Source organism: Salmo trutta, unplaced genomic scaffold, assembly GCF_901001165.1.
Source record: "Salmo trutta unplaced genomic scaffold, fSalTru1.1, whole genome shotgun sequence".
NCBI classification, from domain to species: Eukaryota; Metazoa; Chordata; class Actinopteri; order Salmoniformes; family Salmonidae; genus Salmo; species Salmo trutta.
In genome coordinates, this window is record NW_021823043.1 from 1,260,278 (window position 1) to 1,286,375 (window position 26,098).

Below are 26,098 nucleotides of genomic sequence, written 5' to 3' on the forward strand. Positions count from 1 at the left end.
GTTGTGTTTGGTGCTGTGTTTACATCTGCGTGCTGTTGACGTGGAAGAGACGCAGAAGAAAGATGGCGGCGCCCTCTGCAGAGCAGCAAAACGGACAAAGTGATGAATCTGATCTACAAAGCCCTATATCGACAAATGATGAAGACTCCGAAACAGGATCGGGGGATGGAGCACTCCCCGACTACGTTGTCGACTTGATAGAGAAAGAAATCGGAGGGGATCTGAAGTCACTGAAGAAAGTTAGCTCGCTCCTGGAGAAACTGACAGCGGAAAATAAGTTGCTGGAGGAGCAGGTAGCTAGCAAGCGCGTTGTTAACTTCATGTTGCACACTCGAAATCAGCTTTCAATGCTGTATCAATTATTGCATGAAAAATAATAGAATCGTTAATAATGCGAATTGTATTCTGCCCCTTGACAGCAGCTAGTTAATGTAAGTAATACAAACATGATCTATCCAGCTAGCTAACCTCTGCTAGCTAGTTTAAGGGCGTACATTTCCCTTGCTGACAGGTCTTCCTCCACCCACCTTCTCAGGTTCTGACGGTGTCCAGTTCGGTGCCGCTGCGGGTGTCAGCAGCGCTGTCTGCAGCCGAGGAGTCCCGTGTGTCTCTGGAAGGTTTGCTCCAGCGGGAGAGGGTCCTGTCCAACACCCTGATACAGCACCTGCAGGGCGCCCAGCCCTGGGCAGACAGCCTGGGACGGACCCTGGAACAGCTGGACAACACAGAGAAACACATGAAATACCTGCAGTGTGTGTCACGCATTGAAGAACTCAGGTGAGCAACAGTATTATTTTCTTCTTCTTGCAGTTGGACAATATATTTGACAGTATTCAAAGATAGGAACCTGATTGGAATACACACACACAAAATGGTATCCTACTGTATGTTAAGGTGTTCTGCTAACTGTTGTTCTCTCCTCCCACAGTGACAGCATCCAGCAGTGTCTGATGACCAACAGTATATGGGAGGCAGTGGTGGCGGTGGGCAGCATGGCCAGTCTAGATGTGGGCCTAAAGCAATCTGGCTGCTCTCATCTCCAGGCCTTCCTCAGAGACACACTACACTTCTGGCACAAGATCATTAAGGACAGACTGGCTGGGTATGTATGTATGGGTCAGACAGGGCAGGCAGTTTGTTGTGTTAGCGTGCCAGGCCGGAGCAGAAGGACTGGAGATGGAGAACTCTGTGTTAGTTATTAGGATCTCTATTTAGATCAACCCTGGTCCTGGAGAGTAACCAGCCATGCAGGCCTTCGTTCCAGCCTGGCACTAACCCATCTAATTCAGTCTAAATGATTAGTTGACCAGGTGTATTTGTGTTGGACCAGTAGCTCTCCAGGACCGGGCTTGGTGATTCACAGTTATTATGATGATCCCAAGTCAAGCTGCCTCAGACCTGAATGGGGTTTTGAACTCCTCCTCCTCTGTCTGGCAGTGATTTTGAGGAGTTGCTGATCCAGCTCCACTGGCCGTTCATCTCTCCTCCCACCCAGTCTCTCTCCCCCCCTGCCAATGCTCAGGAGCTCCACAGCCAGCTGGAGTTACTGGTGGCTCAGCTCCTGTCTCTACAGACCTCGTATCCTTCACCCCAATATAGTGTTATCAGTGTCGAAGACATACTCACTAGCATTATCGTCTGTTATACATACGCTGTTATAGACACTACTGGGTTATAGACAGGACTGGGTTATAGACACTACTGGGTTATAGACACTACTGGGTTATAGACACTACTAGGTTATAGACACTACTAGGTTATAGACACTACTAGGTTATAGACACTACTAGGTTATAGACACTACTGGGTTATAGACACTACTGGGTTATAGACAGGACTGGGTTATAGACACTACTGGGTTATAGACACTACTGGGTTATAGACAGGACTGGGTTATAGACACTACTGGGTTATAGACAGGACTGGGTTATAGACAGGACTGGGTTATAGACAGGACTGGGTTATAGACACTACTGGGTTATAGACAGGACTGGGTTATAGACACTACTGGGTTATAGACAGGACTGGGTTATAGACACTACTGGGTTATAGACACTACTAGGTTATAGACACTACTGGGTTATAGACACTACTAGGTTATAGACACTACTGGGTTATAGACACTACTGGGTTATAGACAGGACTGGGTTATAGACACTACTGGGTTATAGACACTACTGGGTTATAGACAGGACTGGGTTATAGACAGGACTGGGTTATAGACACTACTGGGTTATAGACAGGACTGGGTTATAGACACTACTGGGTTATAGACAGGACTGGGTTATAGACACTACTGGGTTATAGACAGGACTGGGTTATAGACACTACTGGGTTATAGACACTACTGGGTTATAGACACTACTAGGTTATAGACACTACTGGGTTATAGACACTACTGGGTTATAGACAGGACTGGGTTATAGACAGGACTGGGTTGTAGACAGGTTATAGACACTACTAGGTTATAGACAGGACTGGGTTATAGACACTACTGGGTTATAGACAGGACTGGGTTATAGACACTACTAGGTTATAGACAGGACTGGGTTATAGACACTACTGGGTTATAGACACTACTGGGTTATAGACACTACTGGGTTATAGACACTACTGGGTTATAGACACTACTGGGTTATAGACACTACTAGGTTATAGACACTACTAGGTTATAGACAGGACTGGGTTATAGACACTACTAGGTTATAGACACTACTAGGTTATAGACAGGACTGGGTTATAGACAGGACTGGGTTATAGACAGGACTGGGTTATAGACACTACTAGGTTATAGACACTACTAGGTTATAGACACTACTGGGTTATAGACACTACTAGGTTATAGACACTACTAGGTTATAGACACTACTGGGTTATAGACAGGACTGGGTTATAGACACTACTAGGTTATAGACACTAACTGGTTATAGACACTACTGGGTTATAGACAGGACTGGGTTATAGACACTACTAGGTTATAGACAGGACTGGGTTATAGACACTACTGGGTTATAGACACTACTGGGTTATAGACACTACTGGGTTATAGACACTACTAGGTTATAGACACTACTAGGTTATAGACAGGACTGGGTTATAGACACTACTAGGTTATAGACACTACTAGGTTATAGACAGGACTGGGTTATAGACAGGACTGGGTTATAGACAGGACTGGGTTATAGACACTACTAGGTTATAGACACTACTAGGTTATAGACACTACTGGGTTATAGACACTACTAGGTTATAGACACTACTAGGTTATAGACACTACTGGGTTATAGACAGGACTGGGTTATAGACACTACTAGGTTATAGACACTACTAGGTTATAGACACTACTGGGTTATAGACACTACTGGGTTATAGACACTACTGGGTTATAGACACTACTAGGTTATAGACACTAACTGGTTATAGACACTAACTGGTTATAGACACTACTGGGTTATAGACACTACTAGGTTATAGACACTACTAGGTTATAGACACTACTGGGTTATAGACACTACTGGGTTATAGACACTACTGGGTTATAGACACTACTAGGTTATAGACACTACTGGGTTATAGACACTACTAGGTTATAGACACTACTAGGTTATAGACAGGACTGGGTTATAGACACTACTGGGTTATAGACACTACTGGGTTATAGACACTACTGGGTTATAGACACTACTGGGTTATAGACACTACTGGTTATAGACACTACTGGGTTATAGACACTACTAGGTTATAGACACTACTAGGTTATAGACACTACTAGGTTATAGACACTACTGGGTTATAGACACTACTGGGTTATAGACACTACTAGGTTATAGACACTACTGGGTTATAGACACTACTGGGTTATAGACACTACTAGGTTATAGACACTACTGGGTTATAGACACTACTGGGTTATAGACACTACTGGGTTATAGACACTACTGGTTATAGACACTACTGGGTTATAGACACTACTAGGTTATAGACACTACTAGGTTATAGACACTACTAGGTTATAGACACTACTGGGTTATAGACACTACTGGTTATAGACACTACTAGGTTATAGACACTACTAGGTTATAGACACTACTGGGTTATAGACACTACTGGGTTATAGACACTACTAGGTTATAGACACTACTGGGTTATAGACACTACTAGGTTATAGACACTACTGGGTTATAGACACTACTAGGTTATAGACACTACTGGGTTATAGACACTACTAGGTTATAGACACTACTGGGTTATAGACACTACTGGGTTATAGACATGACTGGGTTATAGACACTACTGGGTTATAGACACTACTGGGTTATAGACACTACTGGGTTATAGACAGGACTGGGTTATAGACACTACTGGGTTATAGACACTACTGGTTATAGACAGGACTGGGTTATAGACACTACTAGGTTATAGACACTACTAGGTTATAGACACGACTGGGTTATAGACACTAACTGGTTATAGACACTACTAGGTTATAGACACTACTGGGTTATAGACACTACTGGGTTATAGACAGGACTGGGTTATAGACACTACTAGGTTATAGACACTACTGGGTTATAGAAAGGACTGGGTTATAGACACTACTAGGTTATAGACACTACTAGGTTATAGACACTACTGGGTTATAGACACTACTAGGTTATAGACACTACTAGGTTATAGACACTACTGGGTTATAGACACTACTAGGTTATAGACACTACTGGGTTATAGACACTAACTGGTTATAGACACTACTGGGTTATAGACACTACTGGGTTATAGACACTAACTGGTTATAGACACTACTAGGTTATAGACACTACTGGGTTATAGACACTACTGGGTTATAGACACTACTGGGTTATAGACACTACTAGGTTATAGACACTACTAGGTTATAGACACTACTAGGTTATAGACACTACTAGGTTATAGACACTACTAGGTTATAGACACTACTGGGTTATAGACACTACTAGGTTATAGACACTACTGGGTTATACACACTACTAGGTTATAGACAGGACTGGGTTATAGACACTACTAGGTTATAGACACTACTAGGTTATAGACAGGACTGGGTTATAGACACTACTGGGTTATAGACACTACTAGGTTATAGACAGGACTGGGTTATAGACACTACTGGGTTATAGACACTACTGGGTTATAGACACTACTAGGTTATAGACACTACTGGGTTATAGACACTACTGGGTTATAGACACTACTAGGTTATAGACACTACTGGGTTATAGACAGGACTGGGTTATAGACACTACTGGGTTATAGACACTACTGGGTTATAGACACTACTGGGTTATAGACAGGACTGGGTTATAGACACTACTGGGTTATAGACACTACTAGGTTATAGACACTACTGGGTTATAGACACTACTAGGTTATAGACACTAACTGGTTATAGACACTACTGGGTTATAGACACTACTGGGTTATAGACACTACTAGGTTATAGACACTACTGGGTTATAGACACTACTGGTTATAGACACTACTAGGTTATAGACACTACTGGGTTATAGACACTACTGGGTTATAGACAGGACTGGGTTATAGACACTACTAGGTTATAGACACTACTGGGTTATAGACACTACTGGGTTATAGACACTACTGGGTTATAGACAGGACTGGGTTATAGACACTACTAGGTTATAGACAGGACTGGGTTATAGACACTACTGGGTTATAGACACTACTGGGTTATAGACACTAACTGGTTATAGACACTACTGGGTTATAGACACTACTGGGTTATAGACACTACTAGGTTATAGACACTACTAGGTTATAGACACTAACTGGTTATAGACACTACTGGGTTATAGACACTACTGGGTTATAGACACTACTAGGTTATAGACACTAACTGGGTTATAGACACTACTAGGTTATAGACCTAACTGGGTATAAGACACTACTAGGTTATAGACACTACTTGGTTATAGACACTACTGGGTTATAGACACTACTAGGTTATAGACACTACTGGGTTATAGACACTACTAGGTTATAGACACTACTGGGTTATAGATCACTACTGGGTATAGACTATAGGTTATAGACACTACTGGGTTATAGACACTACTAGGTTATAGACACTACTAGGTTATAGACACTAACTGGTTATAGACACTACTGGGTTATAGACACTACTGGGTTATAGACACTACTGGGTTATAGACACTACTGGGTAATAGACAGGACTGGGTTATAGACACTACTAGGTTATAGACACTACTAGGTTATAGACAGGACTGGGTTATAGACACTACTAGGTTATAGACACTACTAGGTTATAGACAGGACTGGGTTATAGACACTACTAGGTTATAGACACTACTGGGTTATAGACACTACTGGGTTATAGACACTACTGGGTTATAGACACTACTAGGTTATAGACAGGACTGGGTTATAGACAGGACTGGGTTATAGACACTACTAGGTTATAGACACTACTAGGTTATAGACAGGACTGGGTTATAGACAGGACTGGGTTATAGACACTACTAGGTTATAGACAGGACTGGGTTATAGACAGGACTGGGTTATAGACAGGACTGGGTTATAGACACTACTGGGTTATAGACAGGACTGGGTTATAGACACTACTGGGTTATAGACACTACTAGGTTATAGACACTACTGGGTTATAGACACTACTGGGTTATAGACAGGACTGGGTTATAGACAGGACTGGGTTATAGACAGGACTGGGTTGTAGACAGGTTATAGACACTACTAGGTTATAGACACTACTAGGTTATAGACACTACTAGGTTATAGACAGGACTGGGTTATAGACAGGACTGGGTTATAGACAGGACTGGGTTATAGACACTACTAGGTTATAGACACTACTAGGTTATAGACACTACTGGGTTATAGACACTACTAGGTTATAGACACTACTAGGTTATAGACACTACTGGGTTATAGACAGGACTGGGTTATAGACACTACTAGGTTATAGACACTACTAGGTTATAGACACTACTGGGTTATAGACACTACTGGGTTATAGACACTACTGGGTTATAGACACTACTAGGTTATAGACACTAACTGGGTTATAGACACTAACTGGTTATAGACACTACTGGGTTATAGACACTACTAGGTTATAGACACTACTAGGTTATAGACACTACTAGGTTATAGACACTACTGGGTTATAGACACTACTGGGTTATAGACACTACTGGGTTATAGACACTACTAGGTTATAGACACTAACTGGGTTATAGACACTAACTGGTTATAGACACTACTGGGTTATAGACACTACTAGGTTATAGACACTACTAGGTTATAGACACTACTAGGTTATAGACACTACTGGGTTATAGACACTACTGGGTTATAGACACTACTGGGTTATAGACACTACTAGGTTATAGACACTACTGGGTTATAGACACTACTAGGTTATAGACACTACTAGGTTATAGACAGGGACTGGGTTATAGGACACTACTGGGTTATAGACACTACTGGGTATAGACACTACTGGGTTATAGACACTACTGGGTATAGACACTACTAGGTTATAGACACTACTAGGTTATAGACACTACTAGGTATAGACACTACTGGGTTATAGACACTACTGGGTTATAGACACTACTAGGTTATAGACACTACTGGGTTATAGACACTACTGGGTTATAGACACTACTAGGTTATAGACACTACTGGGTTATAGACACTACTGGGTTATAGACACTACTGGGTTATAGACACTACTAGGTTATAGACACTACTGGGTTATAGACACTACTAGGTTATAGACACTACTAGGTTATAGACACTACTAGGTTATAGACACTACTGGGTTATAGACACTACTAGGTTATAGACACTACTAGGTTATAGACACTACTAGGTTATAGACACTACTGGGTTATAGACACTACTGGGTTATAGACACTACTAGGTTATAGACACTACTGGGTTATAGACACTACTGGGTTATAGACATGACTGGGTTATAGACACTACTGGGTTATAGACACTACTGGGTTATAGACAGGACTGGGTTATAGACACTACTGGGTTATAGACACTACTGGTTATAGACAGGACTGGGTTATAGACACTACTAGGTTATAGACACTACTAGGTTATAGACACGACTGGGTTATAGACACTAACTGGTTATAGACACTACTAGGTTATAGACACTACTGGGTTATAGACACTACTGGGTTATAGACAGGACTGGGTTATAGACACTACTAGGTTATAGACACTACTGGGTTATAGACACTACTAGGTTATAGACACTACTGTGTTATAGACACTACTAGGTTATAGACACTACTGGGTTATACACACTACTAGGTTATAGACAGGACTGGGTTATAGACACTACTAGGTTATAGACACTACTAGGTTATAGACAGGACTGGGTTATAGACACTACTGGGTTATAGACACTACTAGGTTATAGACAGGACTGGGTTATAGACACTACTGGGTTATAGACACTACTAGGTTATAGACACTACTAGGTTATAGACACTACTGGGTTATAGACACTACTGGGTTATAGACACTACTAGGTTATAGACACTACTGGGTTATAGACAGGACTGGGTTATAGACACTACTGGGTTATAGACACTACTGGGTTATAGACACTACTGGGTTATAGACAGGACTGGGTTATAGACACTACTGGGTTATAGACACTACTAGGTTATAGACACTACTGGGTTATAGACACTACTAGGTTATAGACACTAACTGGTTATAGACACTACTGGGTTATAGACACTACTGGGTTATAGACACTACTAGGTTATAGACACTACTGGGTTATAGACACTACTGGGTTATAGACACTACTAGGTTATAGACACTACTGGGTTATAGACACTACTGGGTTATAGACAGGACTGGGTTATAGACACTACTAGGTTATAGACACTACTGGGTTATAGACACTACTGGGTTATAGACACTACTGGGTTATAGACAGGACTGGGTTATAGACACTACTAGGTTATAGACAGGACTGGGTTATATACACTACTGGGTTATAGACACTACTGGGTTATAGACACTAACTGGTTATAGACACTACTGGGTTATAGACACTACTGGGTTATAGACACTACTAGGTTATAGACACTACTAGGTTATAGACACTAACTGGTTATAGACACTGCTGGGTTATAGACACTACTGGGTTATAGACACTACTAGGTTATAGACACTACTGGGTTATAGACACTACTAGGTTATAGACACTAAACTGGTTATAGACACTACTGGGTTATAGACACTACTGGGTTATAGACACTACTGGGTTATAGACACTACTAGGTTATAGACACTACTGGGTTATAGACACTACTAGGTTATAGACACTACTGGGTTATAGACACTACTGGGTTATAGACACTACTAGGTTATAGACACTACTAGGTTATAGACACTAACTGGTTATAGACACTACTGGGTTATAGACACTACTGGGTTATAGACACTACTGGGTTATAGACACTACTGGGTTATAGACAGGACTGGGTTATAGACACTACTAGGTTATAGACACTACTAGGTTATAGACAGGACTGGGTTATAGACACTACTAGGTTATAGACACTACTAGGTTATAGACAGGACTGGGTTATAGACACTACTAGGTTATAGACACTACTGGGTTATAGACACTACTGGGTTATAGACACTACTGGGTTATAGACACTACTAGGTTATAGACAGGACTGGGTTATAGACAGGACTGGGTTATAGACACTACTAGGTTATAGACACTACTAGGTTATAGACAGGACTGGGTTATAGACAGGACTGGGTTATAGACACTACTAGGTTATAGACAGGACTGGGTTATAGACAGGACTGGGTTATAGACAGGACTGGGTTATAGACAGGACTGGGTTATAGACACTACTAGGTTATAGACAGGACTGGGTTATAGACAGGACTGGGTTATAGACAGGACTGGGTTATAGACACTACTAGGTTATAGACAGGACTGGGTTATAGACACTACTAGGTTATAGACACTACTAGGTTATAGACACTACTGGGTTATTGACACTACTGGGTTATAGACACTACTGGGTTATAGACAGGACTGGGTTATAGACACTACTAGTATAGACACTACGGGTTATAGACACTACTGGGTTATAGACACTACTGGGTTATAGACACTACTGGGTTTATAGACAGGACTGGGTTATAGACACTCTAGGTTATAGACAACTAGGTTATAGACAGGACTGGGTTATAGACACTACTAGGTTATAGACAGGACTGGGTTATAGACACTACTAGGTTATAGACACTACTAGGTTATAGACACTACTAGGTTATAGACACTACTAGGTTATAGACACTACTGGGTTATAGACACTACTGGGTTATAGACACTACTAGGTTATAGACACTACTAGGTTATAGACACTACTGGGTTATAGACACTACTGGGTTATAGACACTACTAGGTTATAGACACTACTAGGTTATAGACACTACTGGGTTATAGACACTAACTGGTTATAGACACTACTAGGTTATAGACACTACTAGGTTATAGACACTACTGGGTTATAGACACTACTGGGTTATAGACACTACTGGGTTATAGACACTACTAGGTTATAGACACTACTGGGTTATAGACACTACTAGGTTATAGACACTACTAGGTTATAGACACTACTAGGTTATAGACAGGACTGGGTTATAGACACTACTGGGTTATAGACACTACTGGGTTATAGACACTACTAGGTTATAGACACTACTGGGTTATAGACACTACTGGGTTATAGACACTACTGGGTTATAGACACTACTAGGTTATAGACCACTACTGGGTTATAGACACTACTGGGTTATAGACACTACTGGGTTATAGACACTACTAGGTTATAGACACTACTAGGTTATAGACACTACTGGGTTATAGACACTACTGGGTTATAGACACTACTGGGTTATAGACACTACTAGGTTATAGACACTACTAGGTTATAGACCACTACTGGGTTATAGACACTACTGGGTTATAGACACTACTAGGTTATAGACACTACGTGGGTTATAGACACTAACTGGGGTATAGACAGGACTGGGTTATAGACACTACTGGGTATAGACACTACTAGGTTATAGACACTACTGGGTTTTATAGACAGGACTGGGTTATAGACAGGACTGGGTTATAGACATACTAGGTTATAGACACTACTGGGTTATAGGACACTACTGGTTATAGACACTACTAGGTTATAGACAGGACGGGTTATAGACACTAACTGGTTATAGACACTAAACTGGTTATAGACAGGACTGGGTTATAGGACACTACTAGGTTTATAGACACTACTAGGTTATAGACACTACTGGGTTATAGACACTAACTGGTTATAGACACTAACTGGTTATAGACAGGACTGGGTTATAGACGCTACTGGGTTATAGACAGGACTGGGTTATAGACACTACTAGGTTATAGACAGGACTGGGTTATAGACACTACTAGGTTATAGACACGACTGGGTTATAGACACTACTGGGTTATAGACACTACTAGGTATAACACTACTAGGTTATAGACACTACTGGGTTATAGACACTACTGGGTTATAGACAGGAGGGGTTATAGACATGACTGGGTTATAGACACTACTGGGTTATAGACAGGACTGGGTTATAGACACTGGGTTATAGACACTACTAGGTTATAGAACTACTGGGTTATAGACACTATGGGTTATAGACAGGACTGGGTTATAGACATGACTGGGTTATAGACACTACTGGGTTATAGACAGGACTGGGTTATAGACACTACTGGGTTATAGACACTACTAGGTTATAGACACTACTAGGTTATAGACACTACTGGGTTATAGACACTACTAGGTTATAGACACGACTGGGTTATAGACACTACTGGTTATAGACACTACTGGGTTATAGACACTACTAGGTTATAGACACTACTGGGTTATAGACACTACTGGGTTATAGACACTACTGGGTTATAGACACTACTAGGGTTATAGACACTACTAGGGTTATAGACACGACTGGTTATAGACACTACTGGGTATAGACACTACTGGGTTATAGACACTACTGGGTTATAGACACTACTGGGTTATAGACCACTACTGGGTTATAGACACTACTGGGTTATAGACACTACTAGGTTATAGACACTACTAGGTTATAGCACTATGGGTTATAGACACTACTGGGTTATAGACACTACTGGGTTATAGACACTACTAGGTTATAGACACTACTGGGTTATAGACACTACTAGGTTATAGACACTACTAGGTTATAGACAGGACTGGGTTATAGACACTACTGGGTTATAGACACTACTGGGTTATAGACACTACTGGGTTATAGACACTACTGGGTTATAGACACTACTGGGTTATAGACACTACTAGGTTATAGACACTACTAGGTTATAGACACTACTGGGTTATAGACACTACTGGGTTATAGACACTACTGGGTTATAGACACTACTGGGTTATAGACACTACTGGGTTATAGACACTACTAGGTTATAGACACTACTGGGTTATAGACACTACTGGGTTATAGACACTACTAGGTTATAGACACTACTGGGTTATAGACACCTACTAGGTTATAGACACTACTAGGTTATAGACACTACTAGGTTATAGACACTACTGGGTTATAGACACTACTAGGTTATAGACACTACTAGGTTATAGACACTACTAGGTTATAGACACTACTGGGTTATAGACACTACTGGGTTATAGACACTACTAGGTTATAGACACTACTGGGTTATAGACACTACTAGGTTTATAGACACTACTGGGTTATAGACACTACTAGGTTAAGACACTACTGGGTTATAGACACTACTGGTTATAGACACTGACTGGGTTATAGACACTACTGGGTTATAGACACTACTGGGTTATAGACACTACTGGTTATAGACACTACTGGGTTATAGACACTACTAGGTTATAGACACTACTAGGTTATAGACACTACTGGGTTATAGACACTACTGGGTTATAGACACTACTAGGTTATAGACACTACTGGGTTATAGACACTACTGGGTTATAGACAGGACTGGGTTATAGACACTACTGGGTTATAGACACTACTAGGTTATAGACACTACTGGGTTATAGACAGGACTGGGTTATAGACAGGACTGGGTTATAGACACTACTAGGTTATAGACACTACTGGGTTATAGACACTACTGGGTTATAGACACTACTAGGTTATAGACAGGACTGGGTTATAGACACTAACTGGTTATAGACACTAACTGGTTATAGACAGGACTGGGTTATAGACACTACTAGGTTATAGACACTACTAGGTTATAGACACTACTGGGTTATAGACACTAACTGGTTATAGACACTAACTGGTTATAGACAGGACTGGGTTATAGACGCTACTGGGTTATAGACAGGACTGGGTTATAGACACTACTAGGTTATAGACAGGACTGGGTTATAGACACTACTAGGTTATAGACACGACTGGGTTATAGACACTACTGGGTTATAGACACTACTAGGTTATAGACACTACTAGGTTATAGACACTACTGGGTTATAGACACTACTGGGTTATAGACAGGACTGGGTTATAGACATGACTGGGTTATAGACACTACTGGGTTATAGACAGGACTGGGTTATAGACACTACTGGGTTATAGACACTACTAGGTTATAGACACTACTGGGTTATAGACACTACTGGGTTATAGACAGGACTGGGTTATAGACATGACTGGGTTATAGACACTACTGGGTTATAGACAGGACTGGGTTATAGACACTACTGGGTTATAGACACTACTAGGTTATAGACACTACTAGGTTATAGACACTACTGGGTTATAGACACTACTAGGTTATAGACACGACTGGGTTATAGACACTACTGGGTTATAGACACTACTGGTTATAGACACTACTAGGTTATAGACACTACTGGGTTATAGACACTACTGGGTTATAGACACTACTGGGTTATAGACACTACTAGGTTATAGACACTACTAGGTTATAGACACTACTGGGTTATAGACACTACTGGGTTATAGACACTAACTGGTTATAGACACTACTGGGTTATAGACACTAACTGGTTATAGACACTACTGGGTTATAGACACTACTGGGTTATAGACACTACTGGGTTATAGACACTACTAGGTTATAGACACTACTGGGTTATAGACACTACTGGGTTATAGACACTACTGGGTTATAGACACTACTAGGTTATAGACACTACTGGGTTATAGACACTACTAGGTTATAGACACTACTAGGTTATAGACACTACTGGGTTATAGACACTACTGGGTTATAGACATGACTGGGTTATAGACACTACTGGGTTATAGACACTACTGGGTTATAGACACTACTGGGTTATAGACACTACTGGGTTATAGACACTACTAGGTTATAGACACTACTGGTTATAGACACTACTGGGTTATAGACACTACCTAGGTTATAGACATACTGGTAACTCCTCGCGTTATAGACACTCTAGGTTATACCTTACTGGTTATAGACACTACTGGGTTATAGACACTACTAGGTTATAGACACTACTGGGTTATAGACACTACTGGGTTATAGACAGGACTGGGTTATAGACACTACTGGGTTATAGACACTACTAGGTTATAGACACTACTGGGTTATAGACAGGACTGGGTTTATAGACAGGACTGGGTTATAGACACTACTAGGTTATAGACACTACTGGGTTATAGACACTACTGGGTTATAGACACTACTAGGTTATAGACAGGACTGGGTTATAGACACTAACTGGTTATAGACACTAACTGGTTATAGACAGGACTGGGTTATAGACACTACTAGGTTATAGACACTACTAGGTTATAGACACTACTGGGTTATAGACACTAACTGGTTATAGACACTAACTGGTTATAGACAGGACTGGGTTATAGACGCTACTGGGTTATAGACAGGACTGGGTTATAGACACTACTAGGTTATAGACAGGACTGGGGTTATAGACACTACTAGGTTATAGACACGACTGGGTTATAGACACTACTGGGTTATAGACACTACTAGGTTATAGACACTACTAGGTTATAGACACTACTGGGTTATAGACACTACTGGGTTATAGACAGGACTGGGTTATAGACATGACTGGGTTATAGACACTACTGGGTTATAGACAGGACTGGGTTATAGACACTACTGGGTTATAGACACTACTAGGTTATAGACACTACTGGGTTATAGACACTACTGGGTTATAGACAGGACTGGGTTATAGACATGACTGGGTTATAGACACTACTGGGTTATAGACAGGACTGGGTTATAGACACTACTGGGTTATAGACACTACTAGGTTATAGACACTACTAGGTTATAGACACTACTGGGTTATAGACACTACTAGGTTATAGACACTACTGGGTTATAGACCACTACTGGTTATAGACACTACTGGCGTATAGACACTACTAGGTTATAGACACTACTGGGTTATAGACACTACTGGGTTATAGACACTACTGGGTTATAGACACTACTAGGTTATAGACACTACTAGGTTATAGACACTACTGGGTTATAGACACTACTGGGTTATAGACACTAACTGGGTTATAGACACTACTGGGGTTATAGACACTAACTGGTTATAGACACTACTGGGTTATAGACACTACTGGGTTATAGACACTACTGGGTTATAGACACTACTAGGTTATAGACACTACTGGGTTATAGACACTACTGGGTTATAGACACTACTGGGTTATAGACACTACTAGGTTTATAGACACTACTGGGTTATAGACACTACTAGGTTATAGACACTACTAGGTTATAGACAGGACTGGGTTATAGACACTACTGGGTTATAGACACTACTGGGTTATAGACACTACTGGGTTATAGACACTACTGGGTTATAGACACTACTGGGTTATAGACACTACTAGGTTATAGACATACAGGTTATAGACACTACTAGGTTATAGACACTACGGGTTATAGACACTACTGGGTTATAGACACTACTGGGTTTATAGACACTACTGGGTTATAGACACTACTGGGTTATAGACACTACTAGGTTATAGACACTACTGGTTATAGACACTACTGGGTTATAGACCACTACTAGGTTATAGACACTACTGGGTTATAGACACTACTAGGTTATAGACACTACTAGGTTATAGACACTACTAGGTTATAGACACTACTGGGTTATAGACACTACTAGGTTATAGACACTACTAGGTTATAGACACTACTAGGTTATAGACACTACTGGGTTATAGACACTACTGGGTTATAGACACTACTAGGTTATAGACACTACTGGGTTAGACCTACGGTTATAGACACTACTAGGTTATAGACACTACTGGGTTATAGACACTACTAGGTTATAGACACTACTGGGTTATAGACACTACTGGGTTATAGACATGACTGGGTTATAGACACTACTGGGTTATAGACACTACTGGGTTATAGACAGGACTGGGTTATAGACACTACTGGGTTATAGACACTACTGGTTATAGACAGGACTGGGTTATAGACACTACTAGGTTATAGACACTACTAGGTTATAGACACGACTGGGTTATAGACACTAACTGGTTATAGACACTACTAGGTTATAGACACTACTGGTTATAGGACCACTACTGGGTTATAGACAGGACTGGGTTATAGACACTACTAGGTTATAGACACTACTGGGTTATAGACAGGACTGGGTTATAGACACTACTAGGTTATAGACACTACTAGGTTATAGACACTACTGGGTTATAGACACTACTAGGTTATAGACACTACTAGGTTATAGACACTACTAGGTTATAGACACTACTGGGTTATAGACACTACTAGGTTATAGACACTACTGGGTTATAGACACTAACTGGTTATAGACACTACTGGGTTATAGACACTACTTGGGTTATAGACACTAACTGGTTATAGACACTACTAGGTTATAGACACTACTGGGTTATAGACACTACTGGGTTATAGACACTACTGGGTTATAGACACTACTAGGTTATAGACACTACTAGGTTATAGACACTACTAGGTTATAGACACTACTAGGTTATAGACACTACTGTGTTATAGACACTACTAGGTTATAGACACTACTGGGTTATACACACTACTAGGTTATAGACAGGACTGGGTTATAGACACTACTAGGTTATAGACACTACTAGGTTATAGACAGGACTGGGTTATAGACACTACTGGGTTATAGACACTACTAGGTTATAGACAGGACTGGGTTATAGACACTACTGGGTTATAGACACTACTAGGTTATAGACACTACTAGGTTATAGACACTACTGGGTTATAGCACTACTACTGGTTATAGACACTACTGGGTTATAGACACTACTGGGTTATAGACACTACTGGGTTATAGACACTACTGGGTTATAGACACTACTGGGTTATAGACACTACTGGGTTATAGACACTACTGGGTTATAGACAGGACTGGGTTATAGACACTACTGGGTTATAGACACTACTAGGTTATAGACACTACTGGGTTATAGACACTACTAGGTTATAGACACTAACTGGTTATAGACACTACTGGGTTATAGACACTACTGGGTTATAGACACTACTAGGTTATAGACACTACTGGGTTATAGACACTACTGGGTTATAGACACTACTAGGTTATAGACACTACTGGGTTATAGACACTACTGGGTTATAGACAGGACTGGGTTATAGACACTACTAGGTTATAGACACTACTGGGTTATAGACACTACTGGGTTATAGACAGGACTGGGTTATAGACACTACTAGGTTATAGACAGGACTGGGTTATAGACACTACTGGGTTATAGACACTACTGGGTTATAGACACTAACTGGTTATAGACACTACTGGGTTATAGACACTACTGGGTTATAGACACTACTAGGTTATAGACACTACTAGGTTATAGACACTAACTGGTTATAGACACTACTGGGTTATAGACACTACTGGGTTATAGACACTACTAGGTTATAGACACTACTGGGTTATAGACACTACTAGGTTATAGACACTAACTGGTTATAGACACTACTGGGTTATAGACACTACTGGGTTATAGACACTACTGGGTTATAGACACTACTGGGTTATAGACAGGACTGGGTTATAGACACTACTAGGTTATAGACACTACTAGGTTATAGACAGGACTGGGTTATAGACACTACTAGGTTATAGACACTACTAGGTTATAGACAGGACTGGGTTATAGACACTACTAGGTTATAGACACTACTGGGTTATAGACACTACTGGGTTATAGACACTACTGGGTTATAGACACTACTGGGTTATAGACACTACTAGGTTATAGACAGGACTGGGTTATAGACAGGACTGGGTTATAGACACTACTAGGTTATAGACACTACTAGGTTATAGACAGGACTGGGTTATAGACAGGACTGGGTTATAGACACTACTAGGTTATAGACAGGACTGGGTTATAGACAGGACTGGGTTATAGACAGGACTGGGTTATAGACAGGACTGGGTTATAGACACTACTAGGTTATAGACAGGACTGGTTATAGACAGGACTGGGTTATAGACAGGACTGGGTTATAGACACTACTAGGTTATAGACAGGACTGGGTTATAGACACTACTAGGTTATAGACACTACTAGGTTATAGACACTACTGGGTTATTGACACTACTGGGTTATAGACACTACTGGGTTATAGACAGGACTGGGTTATAGACACTACTAGGTTATAGACACTACTGGGTTATAGACACTACTGGGTTATAGACACTACTGGGTTATAGACACTACTGGGTTATAGACAGGACTGGTTATAGACACTACTAGGTTATAGACACTACTAGGTTATAGACAGGACTGGGTTATAGACACTACTAGGTTATAGACAGGACTGGGTTATAGACACTACTAGGTTATAGACACTACTAGGTTATAGACACTACTAGGTTATAGACACTACTGGGTTATAGACACTACTGGGTTATAGACACTACTAGGTTATAGACACTACTGGGTTATAGACACTACTGGGTTATAGACAGGACTGGGTTATAGACAGGACTGGGTTATAGACAGGACTGGGTTATAGACACTACTAGGTTATAGACACTACTGGGTTATAGACACTACTAGGTTATAGACACTACTGGGTTATAGACACTACTAGGTTATAGACACTACTAGGTTATAGACACTACTGGGTTATAGACACTACTGGGTTATAGACACTACTAGGTTATAGACACTACTGGGTTATAGACACTACTAGGTTATAGACACTACTGGGTTATAGACACTACTGGGTTATAGACAGGACTGGGTTATACACACTAACTGGTTATAGACAGGACTGGGTTGTAGACAGGACTAGGTTATAGACAGGACTGGGTTATACACACTAACTGGTTATAGACAGGACTGGGTTGTAGACAGGACTGGGTTGTAGACAGGACTGGGTTGTAGACAGGACTGGGTCGTAGACAGGACTGGGTCGTAGACAGGACTGGGTTGTAGACAGGACTGGGTTGTAGACAGGACTGGGTTATAGACACAGTGCATTATATACACTCTGCACACTTCTTCATACACTAGCTTCATACTTCATACATTCCCAGTCACAGACATACTGTCCCCCACACACTTCCTAAGATATTGATGTTATCATTTTACATTGAGACATTGTACTGAGATGAATACCTGGCCAGATTCTTTAACCTGTTTCTCAGTGATGATCTCATATCAGAGAAGCCACCCTCTGTGTCCCGTGTAGGGTTGCCCCCGACGACACCCCTGTCTCTTCCTGTCCAGATCATGTTGCTTCCTCTGAGCAAGAGGTTTCGATACCACTTCACTGGAAACCGTCAGACCAACTCACTCAACAAGGTTAGAGCAACACACACACACACACACACACACACACACACACACACACACACACACACACACACACACACACACACACACATAGCATGTCTCAAACACACACACAATCTAGAAAAAAGAAACGCACACCTATAAAGGCGAGGTGCTGGCTAGCGGAGTAGAACACTAGAAAATAAAGGAAAGCCGCACACTAAGAGCTCAGATGCAGAAATGTAATAACCAACGTTTCATCAGGGTATCATCACAAACACTGTGAGATGAGTCATTTATATAGTGTCAAGAGACACACAGGTGTTTGTAATCATGGCCAAGTGTGGCCTAATATCATTGGTTAACTCAAATATTTAAAAAAAAATATGGCATACAAAAAGACAAACACACACACACATAGCATGTCTCAAACACACACACACACACACACACACACATAGCCTGTCTCAAACACACACACACACACACACACACACACACACACACATAGCATGTCTCAAACACACACACACATAGCATGTCTTAAACACACACACACACACACACACACATAGCATGTCTCAAACACACACACACACACACACACACATAGCATGTCTCAAACACACACACATAGCATGTCTCAAACACACACACACACACACACACACATAGCATGTCTCAAACACACAGACACACAGAGCATGTCTCAAACACACACACACACACAGAGCATGTCTCACACACACACACACACACACACACACACAGAGCATGTCTCACACACACACACACACACACACACAGAGCATGTCTCACACACACACACACACACACACACACACACACACACACAGAGCATGTCTCACACACACACACACACACACACACACACAGAGCATGTCTCACACACACACACACACATAGCATGTCTCAAACACACACACACACACACACATAGCATGTCTCAAACACACACACACACACACACACACACAGAGCATGTCTGAAACACACACAGACAGAGAGACTGTGAGAATAATAATAACGTCCATCTGTCTCCATGCAGCCTGAGTGGTTCCTGACCCAGGTCCTGATGTGGATGGCTAACAGCTCCAACTTCATGGAGGAGAAGATCCAGCCCATTCTGGACAGAAATGGAGCGAACGTCAATGCCAAGGTTAGAGGATCAGCCGCTAAATGATCATCTACAATCCTGACTTCATGTGCCATTGAAGTATTTGTTCACCCCCAAGATTCAAAGCTGAAAGTCAAGCTGAGTCCATTGCAGTCATCTGTCAATCGTAGCAGCTCTTGATGTCCACAGTCATATGAGAGGATATAAGCATATATATATGAATATAATAAAATCTAATGGTTATAGCTATTGAAGTATCATGTCATCCCTCCTGTCCCCACCAGGTGGAGCTGTGTCGCGGTCTACTCACCCTGGCCCAAGAGAAGCTAGTGTCGGATGCTCCACGGCTGCTCTACGACGACGCTCTCTTCTGCCACCTGGTGGATGAGATCCTGCAGTTCGAGAGGGAGCTGCGCACCACCCACTCCTACCCCAGCACCCTGCCCGGAGCGCTGCATGTCCTGCTGGACGAGGTCGTGCTGCAGAAGTGGCTCACTGTGGAGAGGAAGAGTGAGTGAGAGAGAGAGAGGCAGCAGTAGAGCATCTCTCATCGTTCCCTACTCTTTCCCCTTGGCCCTAACCCTCCAATTTCTGCAGATCTGAAGGGGCTGGATAGGTATAAGCAGTGTACTGGCAGAGCTTCCGCCATATCGCTTCGACCTTACAGATCTGCAAACATTGAAGGGTTTGGGTGAAGGGAAGGAGTAGGAAGCCATTTGGGACTGACTAAAGAGATTGATTTTATGTGGGATTTGACTTCTCTGTTAGACTCTGTTTATGTCAGCGTATGTGATTTAGTGAATGTGTGATGTGTGCTCATCCCAACTGTGTGTCTCTGTAGTGGCGATAGAGAAGGTGGATGCCATGCTGTCTGCTGAAGGGGCTTGGAGCTCCCAGTACAAAGACATCAGTGACATGGACGAACTCAAGGCTCCAGACTGCGCAGAGACCTTCATGACCTTACTGCTGGTCATCACTGGTAGGATTATTAATTACTTTATCAGTTTATCACTCTCTCTGTCTCTCTCTCTCTCTATCTGCCTCTCTCTGTCACTCTCTGTCTCTGTCTCTCTCTGTCTCTCTCTCGTCTGTCTCACTCTGTCTGTCTTGGTGGTTGTCACTTCTCTTCCCTCTGTTTGTCGTAGAGGGGCGACCTGCTGTTGAGGCAGCCTCTGACTTACTGCACTCTATCTCTCTCTCTTTCCCCTTCTCTCCCTCCCTCTCTCTGCTTTCCCTATCTCCCCCCTCCACCTCCCTCTATCCTCCTTCTCGCCCTGCTCCTCTCTCTCCCCCTCAATCTCTAATACTCCCCTATCAGACCGCTACCGTGCCCTCCCCTGCCCTCGTGCCCAGCTGCGTTTCCTGGCGCTACAGAGGGAGCTGGTGGACGACTTCCGTATCCGCCTCACCCAGGTGATGAAGGAGGAGTCCCGTAACCCGCTGGGCGCTAGATACTGTGCTATTCTCAACGCTGCCAACTACATCTCCACCGTGCTGGGGGACTGGGGAGACAACGTGGTACGTGGCCCCTCGGAGCCATCACACTGTTGCTATACAAAACATATTGATGCAGTAGAAGCTGAGATGGGGAGAGGTCTGTCTATAATAAAGCGATGCTCTGCCTTCTTAACAACACTATCAACAAGGCAGGTCCTACAGGCCCTACTTTTGTCGCACCTGGACTACTGTTCAGTCGTGTGGTCAGGTGCCACAAAAAAAGACTTCAGACACACACACACACACACACACACACACACACACACACACACACACACACACACGATGACATACGCACTATACATACAGATGGATTTAGTATGTAGATATGTGGTAGTGGTGGAGTAGGGGCCTGAGGGCCCACAGTGTGTTGTGAAATCTGTGAATGTATTGTAATGTATTAAAATGGTATAAACTGCCTTAATTTTGCTGGACCCCAGGAAGAGTAGCTGCTGCTTTGGCAGCTAATGGGGATCCATAATAAATACACAAATACTTCTCCACATGCTGCCCGCCTGCCTGCCTGCCTGTCTGTCAGTCTGTCAGTCTGTCTGACTGTACATGTGTTGTCAGTTCAGAAGTTGTATGCACATCCAACAATTCTCCAGGTTAAGGGGACAGAAAAGGCCACATATAAACACCTTCACTCTGCTGTATGGTCCCTCCTTTTACTGCACTGCTCCAGAGGTCTTCTTCAAGGCTGTTCAACTTTCTTTACTCTCCTCTATTCTTCCTCAGTTCTTCCTGCAGCTGCAGCAGTCAGCTGTGGCCCTGGGGGAGGAGGAGTTGTTGGGGCCGCTGGGGGTCACTGAGTCCGGCCGTCTGGCCTCTCTGGAGGGGTCTCTGTTTGAGGGGCTCCTGGGGCTGCTGGAGAGGCTGAGAGGAGACATGCTGGGCAGGTTACTGGAGGCTGTCATGAGGGACGTACAGAAGAAGGCCCAGCCCTACTGCAGGGACAGGTCAGTGGAGACACTCTTCACTTACAGGAAGGGTTCTTTCTGTTGAATCTAGTTCCTCTCAAGATGTAGTCTTATCTTTGGAGTTTTAAACACTAGGCAACCACTGTCGCCTTGCTTTGCGTGGTGTTTAGGTCCAGGCTGACAGTAGGCCTGGACAGTAGGAATGAAATGGGATTTCTTGAAACAATCTAGTAGAGCTCAGATCATCACCTGCAGCCACCATATACCCAATTGAACAACAAAATGTTGGAGTGAACAAAATGTTAAAAAGTAGAATGACACTAACGTGTATCCTTGTCCTCCCAGGTGGTTGTCTCTGCCGTCCCAGTGTGACCAGGCCACCATGTCCCTGTCCAGTTTAGCCTGTCCTCTGATGCAGTGTCTCAGGGACCACCTGCTCCAGCTGCAGCAGATGCTGTGTCTGCCTCTCTTCCAGATGGGCTGGCAGGACCTGGCTGAGAGGCTGGACCTCTTCCTCTACCAGAATGTGAGTCACACTGCTGGCCTGCTACAATAGGAATGAATCAGATAGTTGACTTCATGAAATATTTGAACTTTTAGTGATTTCGCAGATACTACTGTCTGGAGTGACTTAAAATAAGGTAATTAGATTGTCTCACATCATTAGACACATCTGTTCTCAAATACATTAAAACTACAATGGCTACTGACTAATTCTAATGATAAAATACAGATGTAAGAAATAGGATGAAGCAATAGAGTGTTTTTTGGGGGGTAATCACATCTCTATTAACTTCTGGACCTGCTACCTGTCTCCCTCAGGTGATTCTGTATAACCACTTCAACGAGGGGGGTGCAGCCCAGCTCCAATTCGACATGACAAGAAACCTCTTCCCTCTGTTTGGACACTACTGCAAGAGGCCTGAGAACTTCTTCAAACAGTGAGTGGGCCATTACATACAATGGCAATTCTGCTGACAATATCACCTGAAAACATTGTCCACTGTACCATAATCTTTAGAAGAGACCTACAGTTTGTTTGTGGTTCCTTAGGTTATTAAATGTCCTACACAGGGGTTGAATTCCTTGTCAAATAATTTGTAGGTAAAAAGGATTGGTCATGTCTCCCTCCCTCAGTGTGAAGGAGGCCTGCGTCATCCTGTGTCTGAATGTGGGCTCAGCTCTTCTTCTACGAGACGTCCTGAGGCAGGCTGAGGAAGACGAGGAGGAACCAGGGACCCCAGAGGGTCAGCAGCCCAGCCCTGTGACAGCCCTCAACGAGCTGGGGGTCTACCGCCTGGCCCCCTGCGACGTCCTCATCCTGCTCAACCTCAGGGCCTCCTGGCCGGGAAAGTGAGGGGAGATGGGAGGAAGAACAGTAGCCTGGTACCAGATGTGTTTTTGACAACTCCTATGGTCTTTGTGATGCCGATTGGCCATAGGAGTTGAGCAAGGAGCAAGGCAGCTCTAACAGATCTGTGACCAGGCTAGGACGGCTTCAGCTGGCAAAGAACAACCACTACCAATGAACTACACCGTATCCCAGAAACCTGGAATAGACCGCTCTCATTCCTGAATACTCCTGTCCTATCCCGTTTAATCCCAGTTTTGTTTACTTTGCCGATCCTCTGTCTACAAGCTCAGCACTTGTTCCATATCAACTCACCACTCCTGGCCTAAAGGCAGGAGAGAGACCTCGACTGGAGGCTGATGGATGTGTTTATATGAACGGACACTGCTCATGTAGATGGCATTATTTGTCTATTGACTGACAGCACAGACTTCTGTCTTCTGGTGGAGGAGATCTAGTAGTACCACTACGTTACATGGTGTGGATGGGTATTTCAGGAGGTCCCCCTCTCACTTCCTGACAGGGACTGTTGTCTTTAACCAGACGAGATATAGGAGATCTTAACACTGCTGTTTTAAGCAGTCCAGTGCATTTGATAACAACAGCCCTGTCTGTCACATTACCTTATTTAATGTCATATACATTTGTAAAGAAGTGAGAAATAAAAAACGTTTAAATCCCAAAAATGTCATTTATGTCAGTAACTGCCTTTTGACAACAAATCATGTACATTCATGCTAATGTATTTCAGAGTGAAAGATTCTGAGGAAGTCACTCCAGTGAGCCAAGTGGGTCTCAGCAGCCTGCCCAGGTGGGTCTCAGCAGCCTGCCCAGGTGGGTCTCAGCAGCCTGCCCAGGTGGGTCTCAGCAGCCTGCCCAGGTGGGACTCAGCAGCCTGCCCAGGTGGGTCTCAGCAGCCTGCCCAGGTGGGTCTCAGCAGCCTGCCCAGGTGGGTCTCAGCAGCCTGCCCAGGTGGGTCTCAGCAGCCTGCCCAGGTGGGTCTCAGCAGCCTGCCCAGGTGGGTCTCAGCAGCCTGCCCAGGTGGGTCTCAGCAGCCTGCCCAGGTGGGTCTCAGTAGCCTGCCCAGGTGGGTCTCAGTAGCCTGCCCAGGTGGGTCTCAGTAGCCTGCCCAGGTGGGTCTGCCCAGGTGGGTCTCAGCAGCCTGCCCAGGTGGGTCTC

At 42.9% G+C, this 26,098-nt stretch overlaps 1 protein-coding gene across 1 annotated transcript; it reads left to right on the plus strand.

Annotated features, from left to right (window-relative positions):
• LOC115188412 (RAD50-interacting protein 1) lies at positions 1-25,605 on the plus strand. The gene is made up of 13 exons (XM_029747251.1): positions 1-293; positions 536-777; positions 929-1,102; positions 1,438-1,578; positions 19,887-20,043; positions 21,083-21,193; positions 21,436-21,661; positions 21,993-22,130; positions 22,470-22,669; positions 23,387-23,607; positions 23,914-24,094; positions 24,391-24,509; positions 24,706-25,605. Exons 1-13 carry the CDS (start codon positions 63-65, stop codon positions 24,923-24,925), a joined length of 2,361 nt encoding a protein of 786 aa, XP_029603111.1. The 5' UTR covers positions 1-62; the 3' UTR covers positions 24,926-25,605.
• The last annotated feature ends 493 nt before the right edge of the window (positions 25,606-26,098 follow it).

What these genes read in the sequence shown, in the direction of transcription:
- LOC115188412 (XM_029747251.1), top strand. Translation starts at nt 63, where the DNA reads ATGGCGGCGCCCTCTGCAGAGCAGCAAAACGGACAAAGTGATGAATCT. An exon ending in CTTACTGCTGGTCATCACTG is followed by an intron (nt 22,131 to 22,469) that starts GTAGGATTATTA and finishes CTCCCCTATCAG; the next exon opens with ACCGCTACCGTGCCCTCCCC. An exon ending in CCTGAGAACTTCTTCAAACA is followed by an intron (nt 24,510 to 24,705) that starts GTGAGTGGGCCA and finishes TCCCTCCCTCAG; the next exon opens with TGTGAAGGAGGCCTGCGTCA.